The sequence below is a fragment of the Vicia villosa genome, linkage group LG3 (genome assembly GCF_029867415.1).
Source record: "Vicia villosa cultivar HV-30 ecotype Madison, WI linkage group LG3, Vvil1.0, whole genome shotgun sequence".
Lineage (NCBI taxonomy): Eukaryota > Viridiplantae > Streptophyta > Magnoliopsida > Fabales > Fabaceae > Vicia > Vicia villosa.
In genome coordinates, this window is record NC_081182.1 from 143,684,219 (window position 1) to 143,705,449 (window position 21,231).

General features: G+C 36.1%; 1 protein-coding gene across 1 annotated transcript in view; it reads right to left on the minus strand.

The window, feature by feature from the left end:
* Window positions 1–12,801: 12,801 nt before the first annotated feature.
* The window catches only part of LOC131659103 (uncharacterized), a 77,871-nt gene continuing 69,441 nt past the window's right edge, over window positions 12,802–21,231 (minus strand). Inside the window, exons 4-6 of the mRNA XM_058928341.1 lie at window positions 16,977–17,128; window positions 16,670–16,865; window positions 12,802–13,263 (exon numbers count right to left, since the gene is read on the minus strand). Coding sequence (XP_058784324.1) covers window positions 12,802–13,263; window positions 16,670–16,865; window positions 16,977–17,128 — 810 coding nt within the window. The remainder of the gene's footprint in view (window positions 13,264–16,669; window positions 16,866–16,976; window positions 17,129–21,231) is intronic.

Below are 21,231 nucleotides of genomic sequence, written 5' to 3' on the forward strand. Positions count from 1 at the left end.
ATACACTATGTGTATGATAGTTAAATGTTGAAATATACATCATATGCCTACCATGAAGAAACTCTCAAAGGATGAAGAAACTAAAAATGAATATGTCTTTTACTTTTTGCACGTATCATTTTAACATAGAACTTCCAAAGCCTTAATTTGCAGAATTGTACTGAACAAGTCAGAAGTTCTGATATCCATTAGAAGTTAAAATGAACATCTTATTTGTTATATATTCTTCATGCTTCCGCAACATTAAAGCATAATCCAATAGATGATCAAGTGAAAGAAAAGACGTTAAAGAAAAGAAAGGGAAAATTTTATTTGATAAAGAACATAATTCAATCCCCCCTTTCTTGTGTTTTTCTCCTTCCTTCAATTGGTATCAGAGCATGGATCTGTATTGATCTCAAGATCAAACACTTAATAGTGTAGAGAGATCCAGAAGGAGAAAAACCACACTGAGTTGAAATCAAAAACAAATTCAAACCCTCAGTATGATCAGAAGATGTCAAGGCCAAAATCTCAAGACTCTGCGCTTATCATCTACATATCAAAGGAGTTGGAGAATCAACAAAGATATATTCGACAAAGCTCAAGACATTAGAAAGAAGAATATGCGCTAAATAGGAAATATTCAAGATAAATAAGCGTAGCTGACTCATGACAAAGTGATCATCTCATGACTCATCAGCGCCAGTCAGAAGAAGCAGATTAGAAAGAACAAGATTGTAAGAATGATGACTTTGAAGCAAGGAAAAGCTGAATATTTGCTCAAATGAAGACATGCAAAATCAGGAGATAAACAAGCAAAGTTGACTCAAGCCAGAATGATCAAATACACTCAGATAAAGGTCAAGGAATGAAGATCTTCAAGACAAAAGATCAGAAGAAGGAATAAAACCTCTTCCTCAGAAGATGCTCAAACTCAGACAAAAGAGGAAGGCTTATCACCCAATACGGTCAGATCTTTTAAAACTATCTCTTCTAATTTTTTTTTTTAATTTTTGCTTACGGTTTGTCCATACAAATGTCTCTTATAGCCAACGACATTAATATAAACATGCATATTCTTAGTTTAGCATTAACTATAGCATTAATTCTCAGTTACTTTTCTTGGTCAAACAGCTGTTTCACATTAAAACCAAATCCAACAAAAATCTGATCTTAACGTGTGTCAGTATCTCCTGTCTACTCCTGTATGCTACCCAAGCTGCTGTGAAAAGACAAAAGCTCTCAAGCATACATCAATATCTAGACATATCAACAGGCATCTCTTTATTTTTTTTCTATATACACTAACATTAAATCTAAATCAAAGTTATCTTAAAACCAAGTTGTCAGGAAATACCTAAGCAGGCGCTTAACTTCAAAAGGTGTGACCAAGTGAACAAATTGATGAACTTGAGCACCAATTTCTCTTATGAAGAAGTTCACACAGAAGTTCTGATAATCTCACACAGTATGCACAAATTCAAAATCTCCTTGAAGATCACTAAAATAGATTAATTCTGTATCACCTGAGCCTAAAAGTGGACTTTACATTTACTAATGTTACCCTCTGACTAGGATAAGAACATAACTCCTTACCCATTCATAATATCTAAATTAACTCAGGTGATTAATTACTCTCCCTAGGAACAATACAAATTAAAAGAATCAAAATTGCTTGAACTTCTCCCTTTGCGCCAATACGTAATAATTAATCCTATCCTCTAGATTCATCACCTCTTCACTCCCCAAACTATTCCAATTCCTGTCCCTTTTTATATAATCCTTCAACTTTCGACACTCAACCCCACTGCTCTTACTCGTCTTGAATATCTCCACTCTAACCCAACAAATCTCCAACCCCATGGCCGTCAGAACTTTTCTTGGAGACGAAAGTAGGCTGTGATCATCAATGAATCTAAGCTGGATGAATCAAGTGATGAGTATGGCTTTCATAAATTTTTCGATTATCAAAACTGGAATGGATACAAGGAAATCCTTAACAAACCCATCTACCCTAACCTAGTTAAGAACTTCTGGCTACATGCATCCGTCATCAGTGATGGACGAAGCGTTGTTTCCCACATTTTCAACTTCAAGATTGTAATTACAAAGGAGTTCATAGCTAATGTTATTCAGTTTCCGTCCAATCGATATCTTATGTCCTTATAATTCTTTGATCATCTTGCTAGAGAAGAATTCATTAAGACGACTAGACTTCCAGTCGTCTTCAGACGTTTCTTCAATAACTCAACAAACCTAAAGCCCAAATACAGAGCTTGGGTCCTGTTTGTCATATCAAACATTATGCCTCGATGGTTCTTCCTAAACACTCTAACCACAAGAGAAAAATACCTAGCCATCTGCTTTCGTAAGGGTCATAAGCTAAACCTGCCAGCCATCATCTTCACTCATCTGAAGGAAGCTGTAAAATACTCTAGAAACTCTCAGGATACTTGCTACATTCTCTATGGGCAAGTCATCTCAGAGCTAATAGAGAAAGCCAGAATCCTCTCTATCCTTGCGCAAATATCCCTAGCTAGGAGTAACATCATGACTAGTTATGAGTTTCTGATTGCAGAATTTGCTTGATTAATGTTGTCTGTTAAAAAGGTTGCATTAAATCTTCTATTTATTGATATGCGTGATTTATTTTGTTCACTAAATTTCTTTTACTATTCATCTTATTTTTCATCCGTTTATTAGTAATACCTTGACACAAGTAAAATTGAAAATTATCTATGATAAGAATCTGTCAATCTGAACTCAAACTTGTATTCTAAAGCATCATTCCTGTCAGAACTTCCAAGATAAACCTCTGCACCAATAAAACGCTAGATCTGAAAATTTTCTGAAAAGAAATAGGCAAAATTAGAAAATCTCTCAAGAAGCCAATATCATATCTTTCATTCAAATATTCGTCTTAGGGGGAGATTGTTAGAACTCAGGGGTGGCCGAATCAGAAACAAATAAGATTACTTAATTCAGGGGGAGCCATAAACTAGAAAGTTATTCATAGGGGTATCTAGCTCAGGGGGATAGTGTATATCTCACGGGGAGAAAAGAGAAAAGAAATCAGTTAGATTAGATCTTGATGAATAAATCAGCTGCTTGATTAACAGAGAAATTATTTTTAAGTCTGATACTACCCTCTTAAACATTTTTTGATAATAATAAAAAGGGGGAGACAGAATAGTACATTTTTATGAAAATATCAGTTGCCTGATTGAACATTTAAATTAAAATGAAGTTTACTTGCTTAACTATTATCCTCTCATAAAATTGTTCCGTCAAAATACATGGTTTTTGTCATCATCAAAAAGGGGGAGATTGTTAGAACAAGATTGAGAATCAATGTTCATAATCTGGTTTTGATGATAACGAACATATATTTTGTGAAGTAACAATTTTATTACTAATGGTTTCATTTAGTGTGAATATGTTATGTCATAAATCTTATATAGGATTCATCAGAAAAAGAGTACAACAAATACATCCATAAGACTGTCAAAGCTAAATATCATTATCAGATGTTCTGATTAAGAACACGTCAAACAAGCCAAAGATCGCAAATCAGAAGCAAGAGAAACAACAATCAGAGACAAGACCATTCAGAAGGACAAGCAATATCAAGGTCTACATACAACAGTCTCAATCAAAAAGTACATCAGAAGCTGCAAGGAAATAAATAAGAAAGATCAACTGCAGGAAGCTTTGCAAACATCAGAAGATCACGCAAGTATGAAGATTAGAAGTTCTGAAGCTACAAGTTCTAAAAGCTACGATACAGTGACATATAACATAGAAACATCAGCAGAAGTCACATGCGAATCAGAAGATCATCTACAGCTCAACATACAAATTGAATAAAACATAAAGAGCCTAGAATCCTAGGGAAGAACCGTTAGAAACATCATCATAAGCAAAACGGTTGCAACATTAAATGGATCAACTCCCAAGGCCAAAAGAAGAAGCAAGCCACATGCAGGGCATTGGAAAGACAAGTTTAACCAAAGAAGCACGCCATCAACATGCTAAAGATAAGGTTCTGCCAAGAACGACACTTGTCACAAAAGGCTCAATCCAGACGAAGCTTTTCAAAGACAAAATTCAAACAAGTCTCAACAGCTAGATTCTAACGGTAACACTCACCAAGGTATAAATAGAACAAATCTTCAAACTTGAAGAGTATGGAGTGACCACGGTATATAGAATCCATCCATCTTACTCAGCAAATAAATCAGTTTATCCAGAATGAAGAGTAGGTGATCATTCATCTCTTGAATGAATCTGGAGAGAACAAGAAAATATCCAATGAGAATCCTCCATGGAGACAAGAAGAAAGTGTGCAATCAAAGATATATTCGGCACAAAGGAAGAAGAAAAGAAGAGTTCGCAAAATGCATCTGTGCATATGTAGATGAAGCAACTGAAGCATGTACACCAAACTTAAGAAATATGAAGACATGCATCAGAAGATATAAGAGGCAACACATACTGTGTATGTGATAAGCAACAGTGTTGAAATGCGCTTATCATACGCCTGTACTTCACAAGAGAGAGAAAATGTGTGAGAAAGCAAACTCACATCAGAAGATACACAAGAGGAAACACATACTATGTATGTGATCAATCCAAAGTGTTGTTATACACTAAACACATGCCTGTATGAAGAAAGATGGAAATGGAGAGCATGAACGTGAAAGCTGATACGCTAATTCAATTGCTCCTTTAAGAGCCAACATACACTATGTGTATGATGGTTAAATGTTGAGATATACATCATATGCCTACCATGAAGAAACTCTCAAAGGATGAAGAAGCTAAACCTGCATGCCTTGCAGAATGCTCCATTGGAGAAGATGAAGACATCCAAGAATACTTGATCAAGCATTAATTGATCATGTTGAAAAACAAAGGGAACTGAATACACTGAGTTGTTGCTCATAGAGTGTTTCATGTTTACTGATGTTGATCAATGTGTCATCAGCTGAACCAGCTTTATGATCAGTATCGAAGAAGAAGATGAAGATCATGACAAGAAGCAACAAGCAAGAGCGTTGTCTCTTAATATGCTTATCAAAAGATGAAGAGGATCTCATCTAGAAGTTCAAGAATAGAAGACTATAAGATTTTGTACTATTCTTGTAATTAATTGTAAAACACATAGAGTTGTTGCTCGAGGTGTGTTATATCTTAGGAAACTTCTGATAGATTGTTTAGGCTCCAGAAATGACTTCTAGTCAGTAAGTCGTAAACATATGCATTGAGAATAGGAGACAATCAGCTTAATTAAGAAGCACACCTTTAATCTCCAGAAGATATATGAACGTTATATCCTGCTGGGATCCCTGAACGGTTCATCATCTAAGGTTAGTCACAGTAGTTTGCTGTGCGGAGTTAGTCACAACAGGATGGTTGTGCGGGAAGTCAAGGGATGTTATATCTCGCGGAGATCACTGAACATTCCTTTGCAGTTAGTAACGAGCAGTTGGCTTGTGCAGGGTTCCTCAGTCAGTGGACGTTATATCTCACGGAGATCACTGAAAATGGGTCATTGTCTAAACGGTTAGTCACCGTAGTTGGCTGTGCAGGTTGTTAGTCACGACAGAGGTTCATGCAGTTGTAATAATGGCTTGATTATAGTGGATTAAGACCTCTGTTGAGAGGAAAATCACCTGAAGAAGGTGGACTGGAGGTAGCCTTAGTTAGAAGGTGAACCAGGATAAAAATGAATGTGTCTTTTACTTTTTGCACGTATCAATTTAACATAGAACTTCCAAAGCCTTAATCTGCAGAACTGTACTGAACAAGTAAGAAGTTCTGATATCCATTAGAAGTTAAAATGAACATCTTATTGGTTATATATTCTTCATTCTTCCGCAACATTAAAGCATAATCCAATAGATGATCAAGTGAAAGAAAAGACGTTAAAGAAAAGAAAGGGAAAATTTATTTGATAAAGAACACAATTCAATCCCACCTTTCTTGTGTTTTTCTCCACCTTCACCTTCATCTTCTCTTGAATCATCTTAATCTTATCCGTAGTCTATTGAACTATCTCAGGTCAAACCACAACACTTTCTCCCGACTCGTACCAACACAAAGGCGTCATACACCTTCTACCATACAAAGCCTCAAACGGTGCCAATCCAATACTCGAATGGAAATTGTTGTTATAAGTAAACTCAATCAAAGGTAAATAACTTTCCCAAACACCTCTTTGTTCCACAACACAAGCTCTTAAAAGATCCTCAAGCAACTAAATCGTCCTCTCAGTCTAACGATCTGTTTGAGGATGATAAGCCAAACTCAAACACAACTTAGTACCCAAAGCACTTTGTAAACCTTCCTAAAATCTCGAAGTAAACCTCAGATCTCTATTGGTATACAATGCTAGACGGAATACAATGCAAACAAATAATTCTTTCAAAGAACAACTTTGCAAGTCTCTCCCTTGGATAATCCATCCTCATCGCAATAAAGTGAGCAGATTTTGTCAATCTATCCACAATAACCCAAATAGCATCCCAGTTACTCAGTGTCCTGGTTAGACCATACACAAAATCCATATAAATATTATCCCATTCTTATTCAGGAATAAATAACATTTTCATCTAGTCAGACGGTTTTTGATGTTCAATCTTCGACTTCTGATAGATCAAACAAGAATACACAAATTATGCTATCTCCTTCTTCATACCTTGCCACCAAAATAATTTCATTAAATCGCTCCGGGATGAATACTCAATCCATTATGATGTCCTTCCTCAAGAATCCTCTATATTCGAAACACAAAGTCTATCACGACACCTCATGATACCATTCTCATCAATTCGAAAATCACCACCTCGACCTTGATTAATCAACATGAACCGATCAACCAAACTCAAATAAGATTTCGGGCCTTCCCGAATTTCATCAAGAATGTCACTAGTAAGCTTGAACATACCAAGCTTAACTCCTAAAGAAGTCTCTTCATAAACCAAACTCACATCTCTAAATTGCTCAAGAATCTCCATCTCTCGCACCATCAACATCAACATATGCAAAGACTTCCTACTTAATGCATTATCCACAACATTCGCTTTACCATGATGGTAATTCAATCCAAAATTATAATCATTCAAGAATTCCAACCATCTCCTCTGCCTTATATTCAATTCTTTCTGATCGAACAAATACCTCAAACTCTTGTGATCACTAAACACATCAAATCTTGATCCAAACAAATAATGCCCCCAAAGTTTCAACACAAACACAACAGTAGCCAACTCTAAGTCATGCATCGAATAATTCCTCTCATGCACTTTAAGTTACCTTGAAGCATAAGCTACCACTTATCGATTCTTCACCAACACACCTACTAAACCCAACAAAGAAGCATCACAATATACAACAAACAATTCTGTCAGATCAGGCAAAATCAAAATATGAGTGGTCGTCAACCTTCTCTTAAGTTCTTGAAAATTAGATTCACACTGCGAATTCCAAATAAAAGCTTGACCCTTCCTAGTCAACTGCGTCAACGACAAAGATAACTTGGAAAATCCTTCAATGAACTCCCGATAATAACCAGCTAAACCAAGAAGTAATCTCAAACACATATTTCGGAGCTTCCCATTGAGATACAACCTCAATCTTCAACGAATCAACGACAATACTACCACTCGATATCACATGACCAAGAAAACTCAGTTCTTTCAACTAAAACTCACGCTTAGAGAGTTTCGCATACAAGTGCTTCTCTTTCAACACAGACAACAAAATCTTCAAATGCTCAGCATGATCCTCTTCACTATTGGAATATATCAAAATATCATTAATAAACACAATAACAAACTTGTCCAACTACCGACAAAAAATCCTATTCATGTACTCCATAAATACACCAGGAGCATCAATCACACCGAAAGGCATCACAGAATACTCATAGTGACCATACCTTATCCTAAAAGCAGTCTTTTGAATATCTTCAGTCTTCACATTAATCTGATGATACCCAGACCTCAAGTCTATCTTACTGAACACACACACACACCAACCAACTGATCCATCAAATCGTCAATCATCGGAGGTATATACTTGTTCTTAATCGTTACCTTGTTCAATTGTCTATAATCCGCACAAAGTCTCATAGTACCTTCATTCTTCTTAACCAACAAAATAGGTGCACCCCACAATGACACACTCAGACGAATAAACCCTTTCTCAAGTAAATCCTCAAGTTGAATCTTAAACTCTTTTAACTCAGATGCTGACATCCAATATGGAGCCATCGATATCGGACTTGTTTCACGAACTAAGTTGATCGTAAACTCCACCTCACGTTATGGCGGCAAATCACTTACATCTTCAAGAAATACCTCTAGAAATCATGAACTATTGCTAATTCACCAATCATTCATTTCTCTCGGATATCCAAAGTTACCAACAACATAAATAACACATCACCATCTTGCACAAACTCATCCACTAGCTTGGCAGACAAAAACAAATCTTCCTCAACACCAGTTTTAGGAAAGATAACCGTCCTATCAAAATAGTTGATCTAAAATTGATTGTACTCCAACTAGTTCATTCCAAGAATAACATCAAGTTGATCTAATAGAAGACACACTAGATCAATCCCAAAATCTCTACCAAAATACTCAACGGACAATTCAAACAAAAATATCAAGAGTATCAATAACCATACTTCCATGCATATCAGATAACACAAGATTCAATCTCATAGCACAATCCAAAGAAATGAAAGAATGTGTTGCACCATTATATATAATAGGAATCAAAGGTGTACCATTAATAAAGCATATACCTCAGATTAGTCTATCATCATCCGCAGTCTCGGAACCAGATAGAGCAGGCACCTTCCCTTTCGTTTGTTCCTTCTCCGACTTATTACACCTGGTACTAATATGCCCTAGCTCACCACAGTTGTAGCAAGTCACACTAAAACTAACTTGTCATACCCCAAAATTTGCCCATCTCATTTTACTTCCCAAGCTCATATCAAAACTCAAGACTCAAAGGCACATTCTCCTAAACAATGGTTCGAGGAATTAGGGTTTTGATTTCTCAGAAGAAAACCAATGAATCAAAGGCTCCAATACATTTCATATGGATTATGATGTTTCAAACTATCCCCATGACAAAATTCAGGCTTCAATTCCAAGGAATGACCACTCAATTGCTCAGAAAGTCTACAGTTGACTAGTTTGACCTAAAAGTCAACTGTGGTCAAAGAACAGTCAAAACTCCTGATTTTTTGTCAACAACCTTATTTTGAAGTATAATTCATCATTTGATCAAGGATTGATCATGATTCATCAAGAAAAGATCAGAAATCAACAAAACCAAAACTTTCTAAATTAGGGTTTTCATGGGAGAAAGTCAACTGAACTTTGACTACCCATAACTTCCACATGGAGCATCAAAAATTTTCCATCTAAAGCTCATTTTGAAGGAAATTGAATTCTATACAATTTTGTCTCTCACAAGCCAAGCCCAAAAATGCTTCATTTGAGAGATATGACTCAAAACATTATAGGTCCTTTTTGAAAGTCAACCAAAAGCAGTTTTTTGTGAAAGCCAATATCCTCAAGATAAATTCTTAAAATGAAAAAAAGCTTCCAAAGTGGCCTGTAGAGGACATCTTGAGGTTTCCAGAAAGTCCTAAAACACCTCCATATGATAAATATTTAATGAGTTATGGCTTGTACAAGTTGGGCAATTTTGAGAAAATGAATAAAAGGCAAAGTAATGAAGTTTGATGTTTTGAGCTATTGGGCCTAGCTTTTTGACTTTAAACTCATCCATGGACTAAGTCAAGACCTCTAAGTCTATTATTTTATTTTTATGACTTTTATTTATATTTATATGGATTTTTATTCATTTAAATGATAAATAAATAAAAAATATATAAAATAAATAGATAAAATCATAAAGGATGGTTTGAATTGTTTTTAAGCAAAAGATCAGATTTAAGAGAGCAAAAACGTGTGGAGATTTGAATGGTAGCTTGATTGGCTTTATTGAGTACCAAAATAGAAACTTTCAATATCTTTTCAAAATCAAACACCAATCTTGTGATTTGAAGAGATTCGAATCCAAATTGCCTGACCTAATTTATGTTCTATATATATGTAATTCGTGCCAAAGCAAAAGGAGAAGATTCATAAGGTTTTTGCAGTGGGAAGAACCCTAATTTCTCTTGAAAAATTTCAAAGAAAATTAAATTCGTTCTTGGATTTGGAGAACAATTGAGGCCGTTCTAAAGACTCAAATAGCTTCCCAGGCCTTCTCTGAAGCGAATTCAATTGACTCAAACTTTCAAAGCATCCAGAATCTTCATCCGCACATTCACGGCTTTGCCATTTATTTTTGAATTCGATTTCAGTTTTTCATGCATTTGGATTACTGTTTGATTATATATCTGCATTAGTATTGAAGTTTAGATCATGTATGGGCTATTTGATTTGAGTTTTGATGCGGATATGGCAAGATGCCATTGTTAGGTCTTCGTGTTCTTCAAATGGGGGATTCCAACTAGAGACGATTTTAGGCAAAATTAATGAGTCCAATAGGTTCGTGGGATTGCGTATAATTGTTCTGGATTGCTTTTGTGTGTTTATTGATGTTGATTTGCAGATATGGATGATGAGAGCATGTAGCTACGCATAAAAATCGTAGGCAAAAGCTTTACCTACGACTTGTCTGTAGGTAAAAGTGCTTGGTTCAGAAAAAAATCTGAAGGAGGAAGAAGACAGGCCTGCGCGCGATTTCAGTTTGAATTTCTGGAAAATTTGTTTTTATATATTAGGTTATTCATGTGTTTCATTGACAGCAAATGACAAATGGCCTGGATGGTAACTAGCGGATGCCTATGATCTCTATGTCCTCAGTTCGATCCCTGGAGGGCCCTCATACTTTTGTAAATATTTTTGAGACTTAAACTCCATGGATCCAGCGTCTCTAACATGGCTGCGCTCACGATGCACCTCCAGGGATTAGATTGTTGGATCTCTCTAGTACCAGATCTGACGTCCATCAAGCAGGGAGTGCACCATAGACGTCTCAGCCTTACCACACTGGAACATAAGCTGAGTGTTTCTAATTTTTTTATTTTATTTTTTATAATATAGTTTTTATTTATTTGTTTTTATTCTTTCAAAACTTTTTTTTAATATATTCTATTTCAACAAATTTTGTTATAAATTTCTTTTTTCTCAAAAAAAAAAACATAAAAAATAAATAAAAGATTTATTTAATTTAATTTAATTATTAAATATTTTTTTTTAATAAACAAACATTTAAATTAATTTAAATTGTTTAATTATGTAGTTAATTATAAATACTTTTATTAATTAATTAAATTACTTATTAGGTTAGATAATTTATTCGAAAACCTATTTTTGTCGATTTAATTAATTAGGTTGAAAACCAATAATTAATTAATCTGGTTTTATTTATTCTATTAAGCATAGTTAACTTGTGCCCTAATCAGGGTTTACGAGGTTCATCATTCAATCAGTCATACACTGAAAAATTTCTTTTTTCTTTGTGCAGTTTTTCAGGGTTACCATCAGGGATCTTCCGACTACGCGCCACGTCGATTGAGAAGCTAAGTTCTGATTCTTTATTGATTAAATTTTATTCATTTATTTTTGCCTTATAAATGAAATTAGGGTTTGCCTTCGACTGTCAATGAACTCCTCCTACACTCACCCCTTGTTGTTTATTTTTCCTTTTCCAATTTTCAGGGTTAACCAACCAGCCAAAGCTCAAATGTTCGGTAACCCTAAAACTTGTTCTCTTTTATTTTAATTATTTCTTGTGTCAGACTTATTGCGCTGTTGGGGTTTCTGTTCTTATTGCTTTTTCTCCCCCATCCCCATGGCTTATTATGTAACTGTTCCTGGACTGTATTGTGTGGCCTTGAAGGCACTTAACACTGCTTATTATTATTATTATTATTATTACTGCGTGGTTAGTAATTTGGGGAGTGTAACCTCGAACTGAATTTAGAACAATTAATTATAAGATAATTATTTGAATTAATCACGTGATTGTGCACCCACACACCTTTTATGGTAACCCCTCTTGTTGCATGCTGCCTGTTGCCTTGTTGCCTTGTGTTTTTTAGTGCAGAATAGCCAAGTCCCTCGAATACGAGGATACCTCAGTAATGTTGCCCTCGGTTCATTCTTAAGATCATAAGTCCCAATGATGCTACCTTCAATTCGCTAATATGATCTCGTCCCTCGAAGTTGCCTACGAAATGCTGAGGTGTCCTCTATTTGCCTAAAAATGATGGCTATTCTGATCCTTCCCTTAGACTACCTGCCCCTCTATGGCAGGGACAGTCATATGGCGAACGATAATTGCGACGACCCTTCAACCTCTAAATAAAAGGACTTCCTACCCTCCTATGGTATGGATAGCCCTGAAAGGCTAAAATAATCTTTTTACAAACATCAAGGTAATTTGCCCTTAATTGCATGCTCTGGTTTAAATTCTTTTTCTACCCCTTTCTAAAAAATCTTCAATAAGGCTACGCTCATTTACGAGCTAAAGTCCTTATTTTCTTCTTCTACATTTCTAAACTTTTGGTTTCAAAAAGAGCAAAGCAATTAAGAGCCCATGGAAAACCATGGATGTAAAGGGTGCCTTACACCTTCCCTTTGTATAAATTACCCCCCGAACTCAGTTTTCTTTTAAAAGGTTTTTTCTGCTCTTTTAGCCTTTCATTAATTTGGATAAAATAAAAGTCGGTGGCGACTCTTGCTTACCGTACATTTCGAATAAAGTCAGTTCACCGTATTACATAACTCTATAATCATTAGTCTTGTGACCTATCTTGCCACACTTGAAGTATTTCACCTCAGCACTTATGCACTCAAAAATATGATGACCGTTACCACCACACATATAGCACTTAATCGAAGTAGGAGCTCCTCCCCCACTCGACTTCTTGTCATAACCCGCTTTCTGCTTCCCTTTGTCCACAAAAGGTTTCCCTCGAAATTGACCTTTTCCCTTCTTATCACTCAAGGACTTGTAGTGAGAAACACTCTCCCTACTATCCTCATTATAAATCCTACTCTTGTTAACCAACTCAATAAAATGCACAATCTGTTGATAACCAATAGCCTTCTTGATATTAGGTCTCAAACCATTCACAAACTTCAGACACTTATGTGAGTGATCTACTCCCTTAGGTGTTTTTGAGTGATAGCAAATATGTGTGATAAAAACATCCACGAATGTTATATCGATTGATTTCTATGTTTGCATCAAATTTTGTCATATAAGTTCATGCTACAAATTGGTTCTAAATGTAAAATCTCAAAATAATAAAGGTTGAGTCGACCTAAAACATCATGTGTCAACTCATAATACGTTTGAAATCATAAAAGCATTTTTCACTTCAGTATGAGTCGACACGTAACAACTTGTGTCGACACATGTGCTAAAATTTTCAAACATGTATCAACACATGGGATCTTGCATCGACACATGTTGTTTACATGCTTTTGGAAAACAATTTTCAAACTGCATGTATCGACACATATGTTCTTGCATAGACACATGGTTCTTCACTCTTTCTGAAAAACAATTTGGATACAGTATGAGTCGACTCATGTTATCTTGCATCGATACATGCTATTTTAATTTTTCTAGAAAACATTTTTGATATCATACATGCATCGACCTGAAACACGTTGCATCGACACATACATGTATTTTTACACACATGTGTCGACTCATATGTGTTATGCATTGACTCATATTTTAGTTTTTCTTCAAATACTTTTTTTTGTCATATATAAACTCAGTCTCAGTCATTCATAACACAAGACACACAAACACATTTTGAGAGCATAACTTTTGTGAGTCAATTGAAACCTGAAAGATACTTCATCTTCATCATCTTCTCAATCATTTCTTGTCAATCACAATGAAACATAATCATCTTTGTGCATTGTATTAAGAGATCTTTTAAGATAACATTCAATTGTAGGATTTGTGAATCTCAGCTAGGTTGAAGTGTATTTAAGGGGGTTTCAAGGAAAAACTTGCAGTTTTTCATCAAGAACAGGTTGGTTCTTGGAGGTTCATTAATCAAGATCAGACGAGTCAGATTCAGCCATAGCGAAAGGTTTAGAAATCAGAGTGATTTTGCAAACAAGTAGTGGAGCGGAGGATTGATCGTGATTCTTGTATTTAAAGACTTGATCGGCTCAGATCAAGGGAAGGTTACTACAAGAAGTAGAAGGAAATCTGTGTGATTAAGCTTTTAGATTGTAATTGTAACATTGTAAACAATTTGCAGCTTACTGGAAATAAATACTCAATTTCATTGTTGGAATTGAGGGGAGACGTACTCACATGCAAGGACGAAAGTGGGGAACTTCCTTACCAAATCTCTTTGTGTATCGTATTTCTATTCTTTCTCTTTACATTTATAATACCTTTGCAAACCACTTAGTTCAGATTTTGAGTTGAATGATCCAATAGTGGTAGAAAATTTCATTTGAAAACACCATTGTTGTTGATCGTTAAACGTGTGAACATCAACTATTTGACAAAAGTATTTGTTGGATTTTGTTAATTGGAAATAGTGAATTAGTGATAAGTTCATGAATTCGATAATAGTTATGTGTTAATTCATCTGCTTAATCCTAATAAATCCAACAACATTCGCGTGTCCGACTTTTTAGGGGTCGGTTCAGAATAGATGGTAGTCAATTAGGACAGAGCTCTTCTGCAATTTTTTAAAATCCTTGTTAAAAGGAGGTGATATATTCACCTCCCTCTCGATCACTTGCCACACAGTCTAACAAGTGGTATCAGAGCGTCGGTTTGCTGGTGCTTTGTATCTACTAGTAACGAAGTGGCTTCTGAACGAAAGGGGGCGTACAATAGATCTCTTATTTTCAATGGTGGAAACTACGGCTATTGGAAAGATGGTGTAATACGGTGAACTGACTTTATTTGAAATGTGCGGATAGCAAGAGTCGCCACCGACTTTTATTTTATCCAATTGGAAAGGCAAAAAGAACAGGAAAGACCTTTGAAAAGAGATTGAGTTCGGGCGGTAGGTTATACAAAGGGAAGGTGTAAGGCACCCTTTGCATCCATGGTTATCCACGGGCTCTTAATTGCTTAGCTCACTTGTTTGTTTGAATTGTTGAAAAGTGTCGTGTGTGAATAGTAAAAAGATTTCATTAAGGACTTTAGCTTGTAAATAAGCGTAGCCTTGTTTTTAAAGTATTTGAAAAGGATGTGTGAAAAGCATTTGAATTTGTTTGTATTGAGCAAGCAATTAAGAACTACCTACCCTAAATTCGTCTTTTTTGTTCTTTAAGTCTTTCGGGCGAAAGGGTCTATCCATACCATAAAGGGTAGGAAGTCTCTCAATTGGATGTGCGGGTCATCGAAGGGTCATCGAGAGGTATCGTTCGCCACAAGACTGTCCCTTACCATAAAGAGGGCAGGTAGTCTAAGGGAAGGATATAATAGTCATTAAGGCAACAATAGGGATACCTTAGCAATTGAAGGGACTATCATCATTTATCGAGGCGACATCGAGGGACGAGATCATCTTATTCGTAGGCAACTCGAAGGGTCCGTGATCTTTTATTCTGAGGGACTATGATGATTTGAATTCGTAGGCAACAAGCTAAGGTATCCCTATATCCGAGGGACTTGACTATTTTTGATCGAGAAGGCAACAGGCAACAAGAGGAGTACCCTAAAGGTGTTTGTGTGCATCAATCACGTGGATTAGATTCATATATTTATCTTGTATTAGATGAGCTATCGTTCAGTTAATTACTTATCTTGCACTCCCTATTTACTAACCACGCAGTTAAAATGGCAGAAATTAAAGCGGAAAGATAAAAGTCCTACGCTATTACAATAAACACCTGCGGGGATGGAGGAAATTAAAACAGAAAATAAAATAAAAAAATGGTAAATAATTATTTTAATTTTTCTTGAGCCTTGATCTTCCTCAAATTCCTGATTGACCCTGAAAATTACAATGAAAATAATAGGGCTAAGTGTATGAGTAATTCATTGACAGTTGAAAATAATTTAAACCATAAGGCAAAAATTAAAATCAAAGGTAAAAATAATTTAAATAATAATAAAGAGGGATCAGAACTTAGCTTTTGATTGCCCTGGCGCGTAGTCAGAGAATTTCTGATTAACCCTGAAAAGAATTGACATGACATGAAGAAGAGAAGCGTAAGTGCATTCACCGATTCAAACCCTAAAAAGTTTGCAAACCCTGAAGGATTATTTAAGAAAACTTATTGTGACCTAAAGGTTTACAAGGCTTTAAAAAATGCGTTAATGGACACCACCTACCTGAGCTAGGGTTTATAAATGAATCAGGCTAACAAACCTAAACATTTATTATTAATTTTTTACCTAATTATTTAATTGATTAAAATTATATACAAAAACAAATATCCTTAATGCTATGAGAAAAATTGAGTTTCGATTAAATTAATAATTATGTGATATTATTATAATAATAAAAACATTTAAATGAAATAAATTAAATAAAAAAAGGAAATAAATAAAGGTTTTAAAAATAAAATAAAAAAAAGAAAAAGAAAAATAAAGAGAGGAACTCAACTGGGCAATGATTCGGTGTGACGCATCCTGGAGGGTGTACCATGGGGCTGCATCCTTGAGGCTTTAGATCTTGGCGCACTGGAGATCTGAGGGTTGATAGATGAAGGTGTATTGCAAGCACTCCTAGTGGTGAGAGCACCGGATCTACAAGCAAACAAAGTTGAAAAATATTTTGTCTGGGACGAGGATCGATCCCAAGTCCTTCGTTTGCCATTAGGAGAGCGTTACCATCTGTACTGAGCAATTGAATTGTTAACAAACCAATGACATAAAATAAACATAAAACAAAGGAGTGAGTGGAGAAGTCAAAAGAGAGTCAGCCTGGCCCCCACAGCTATGGAACTGACCAATCAGGGGGAGAGAGATAAACCGGTTTGGTTGACCAGCGAATGGTGGTATCTGAAACTGCCACGCGAGCACGTGACTGAGTCAAAGACAGAGACTCGCTGGCGCTATGATGGTACCGTTCATCTTCTCCGGCGGGATCGACGGCCGTGACCTGAAAACTCCACGAAAATCAAAGCAAAAACAACCCAGGTGTACTAAATCGAAGGTTGCGAACACGATGGCGTGGTTAGTTTTCATTAATAACGCCTGTAACAGGGACAACGAAGAGGTACAAGTCTCTTGCCCTAACAATGGCGAATCGTCATATATGCGTTAGAACTCCGACTTAATGGTTCAAAACTTCTCTAATCTGTACCAGCAACTTAAATACATGGTTAGTTGGGATTAAAACAAGCTAATAGACCAAATACGAAAATCATAACATGAATGAAAGATGACGAACGCATGAAGGACGTTTCAGACGTTATGGGACCTAACTCTTGGTCCATTCTTACCTATTAACACCCCATGAATGAATTGGTATGGTTGTCTTGGATTGAAACTTGCTAGAACTCGTGATATGAATTTTCACCTTTCTTTGTTTTTTGTAACTCTTGAAAAGCCCTAGTTCTTGGCTGCTCAATCCTTGTTTTTCCGTCCCCTCTCTTGCTGAATGTTTAGCATATATATAGAGGAAGAGATTAGGGCTAACAAAACAAGAAAAGATCTCATTGAATCATTGATTTGCCTTTGAGAAAATTTGATTGAAATTAGTGCAAATCTTTCTATTTTGGGTGATTCTTCTTCATGATCATTCTAGAACGAATTTGGGCTCCTTTGTGAATATATTTGACATTTAATTGAATCAAATTTGAAGCCAAATCAAATCGTCCATTATTTTTATGATTTTATTTTATTAAATTATGATTTTAATGAATAAAATCTATAAAATAATAAATAAAAACAATAAAAATATAAAAGATATATTCCATGGTCGTGGATGGGCTTAAGATGATGTTAGAACAAAAAGAAATCAAGCCCATTTAGAAAAAAAAATCATTTTGGACCATATTTCTCTTTGTACACCTCTTGAAAATTGCTCAACTTTTACATCTTATAACTTCCTCAATTTTCCACATTTTTTAGTGTTCTTGGACTTTTTAGGAATCTTGAAGAATTCTCTAACCAATGTTTTTGGTCCCATGTCAAAATAATGTTCCATGCTCCTTGTATGCTCTTTTGAAAAAAAATGACTCTTGGTTGACTTTTGAAAAGGGCCTATAATGTTTTGGTCCATATCTCTCAAATGAAGCATTTTTAGACTGGGGATGTGAGGGACAAAGTTGTAGAGAATTCAATTTCCTTCAAAATGAGCTTTGGATGGAAAATTTCTGATGTTCCATGTAGGAGTTATGGTTGGTCAAAGTTCAGTTGACTTTCTCCTATGAAAACCCTAATTTAGAAACTTTTGAATTGTTGACTTCTAATCTTTCCTTGATGAACCATGATCGATTATTGATCAAATGGTGAATGATACTTCAATATGAGGATGTTGACAAAAAATCAGGAGTTTTGACTGCACTTTGACCATAGTTGACTTTTAGGTCAATTCCGTCGATTATTGATCGTTTGGGCCATTGAGTGAGAAATCTTTTGAATCAGGGCTTGACACTTGGCATGAGGATTCTTTGAAGCATATATGAGGCCATGGAGTCCATTGGAGATATCAGAATCTGACTTTTCTTTGAGAAAAGCAAAACCCTAGTTCAGGGGCACTTGTTTAGGAGATAGGTTTTGGAGCTCTGTGTATTGATTTGAACTTGCACATAAGAAAATAGTATGGGCAAATTTTGGGGTATGACAGCTGCCCCTGTTCAATTTTCTTAAACCTGAAGATGTAGACTGGCATGTGTGCCTGTCGGAATCTGAGGGTAGAAGAGGATTGAACACTAGAATGCCCAGAAATTTGCCCTCGCTGAAGTAGGGACTTTTGTCTGAGATGGGCTTAAAGATGCCATCCAGGTGTTTGGAGAAGATGTATGATTGAGATGGGCTTGAAGATGCCATCCGACTTGATATACTTGAGAGTCAGAATGTGTCGTACGTTAGACTGTTTCTGAGGAATAGACTGAGGTTGAGTTGTACGTTAGATTGGGTCGAGTTTGCATCAGCAGATGTCTGGAAAACCGTGCGTTAGGCTGAAGGATATGTCGTACGTCAGGTCAGATCCAATTTGCATCTGTAGATGTTTGGAAAAACCGTGCGTTAGGTCGAAGGATGAGTCGTGCGTTAGACTGATCCACATTGCATCCGTAGATGTCTGGAAAACCGTGCGTTAGGTTGAAGGATAAATTGTGCGTTAGACTGATCCACATTGAATCCGTGGATGTCTGGAAAACCGTGCGTTAGGTTGAAGGATGAGTCGTGCGCCAGACTAAATCCAATTTGTTGAGAAGTATTTGAGAAGTATTTGTTGGAGATTGATCGTGTCAGCATTGTTCGTGATGAGAGACACGGGTTATACATTTAGACCATATGTGATAGAGGACGTCAGAGCGAATAGACCATATATATTGAGGGATGTCAGAACGAGTCGTACATTTAGACCTTGTCTGTTGAAGGATGTCAGAACGAGTCATTCATTAGACCATATCTGTAGAGGAATGTCAGAACGAGTCATACATTGGACCATATCTGTGGAGGAATATCATAACGAGCCATACATTAGACCATATCTGAAGAGGAATAGCAGAACGAGTCGTACATTAGACCATATCTGTCGGAGGGTGTCAGAACGAGTCATACATTGGACCATATCTGAGGACGGATATCAGAACGAGTTATTCATTAAACCATATCTGAAGGAGAATACCAGAACGAGTCATACATTAAACCATATCTGATGAGTAATGCCAGAACGAGTCATACATTAAACCATATCTGATTGAAAATACCGGAACGGGTCATACATTAGACCATATCTGATAGAGAATGCTTGCTCGTTAGAGTCGATGAGTTATTTGACGAAGTTTTGGAATGTAAAAAGGCTTGTCAGAATGAATCTCCAGCTCGATTATATCTGAGAGGAATGATTGTCGATGCGGAACCTGAAAACAAAGTTAGAAATATGCAATGTCATGATGCATGTAATGAATGAGATGGAGTTCTGCAATGTATGAATATGTATGTATATGATGTATGACTATAGTTTATGCTATTTGGAATATCTTGATTGAGAAAATAAATCTCCGGATCATTGTGACTCTGACACAGTTGGGGATTTATGATTTCTGCTTGGGGATGACCAATAACTTGATGTACCTTGACTAGGGATTAGAGATACTAATAAACCATGTTTGGAGAAGTGAAGAAGATCGGGCAACCGACGGTGTCGAAGATGTAAACTCTGTTGAGGGAGGAAGTTTTTGTTGGAAGAGTACGTTTGAGGATATCTTCTTTGAGGATTGCTCTGTGGGGATATGATCCTGTGAAGTCGTCTTTGTGAGGAGGAATGGATGCCTTGGACATTGCCCCCAGTATTATAGTAATTGCCATTCCTGGATTTGTATTGACTAGGACACACCACTGAGTATTGATCAAGATGTTAAACTGGACTTGCATAAATTTGCTCCTACTAGTAGGGACTTTGGAAAGATTCGCCTCGCGGGGACCTAATGAGATGCGTACTCTAGGTGACATGCCCCTAGTACTTAGTATGATGCCACTGTTTGTTGATGCTTCTGAGAGATTCTTCAAATCTTTACTTGGTTGCCCCAGATTGATCGGGAAATAGTTTGAAATCCACTTGGGATGTATGCCTTTAACTTTTTGGCATTTTGAAAGATTCTTGGAATCTTGACTGGATTGCCCCAGATTGATTGGGCAAAACGTGCCATGCCCCTTGTATACGTAGGAGACATTACTTCTCGGAGTAATCTTGTCTGTCGGGATAACTTTCAGTCATTAGTTGTACCCTATACAAATTCTTTCTGTTGCTAACGTTTGAAATTATGTAGCAGAATTTGTTTAATAATGAAATTCATGAGATGCAATGCATACGTTTGTCTTGAGTTTTTGAAAAAACATTAAAACTAGAGATGTAAGATCATGATATTTATAAAAACATGATGTTTATAAAAACAGGATATCAACCTAGCATTTGTAGTAAACCTTAAGGAGTCAGGATACCTTTTTGGTGACAGTATGCTTTCGAACTAACCATGCTTCAGTTAGGACTTTCAAGGGTTGTAACGTGGCTTGGTTCACGGTTTAAAA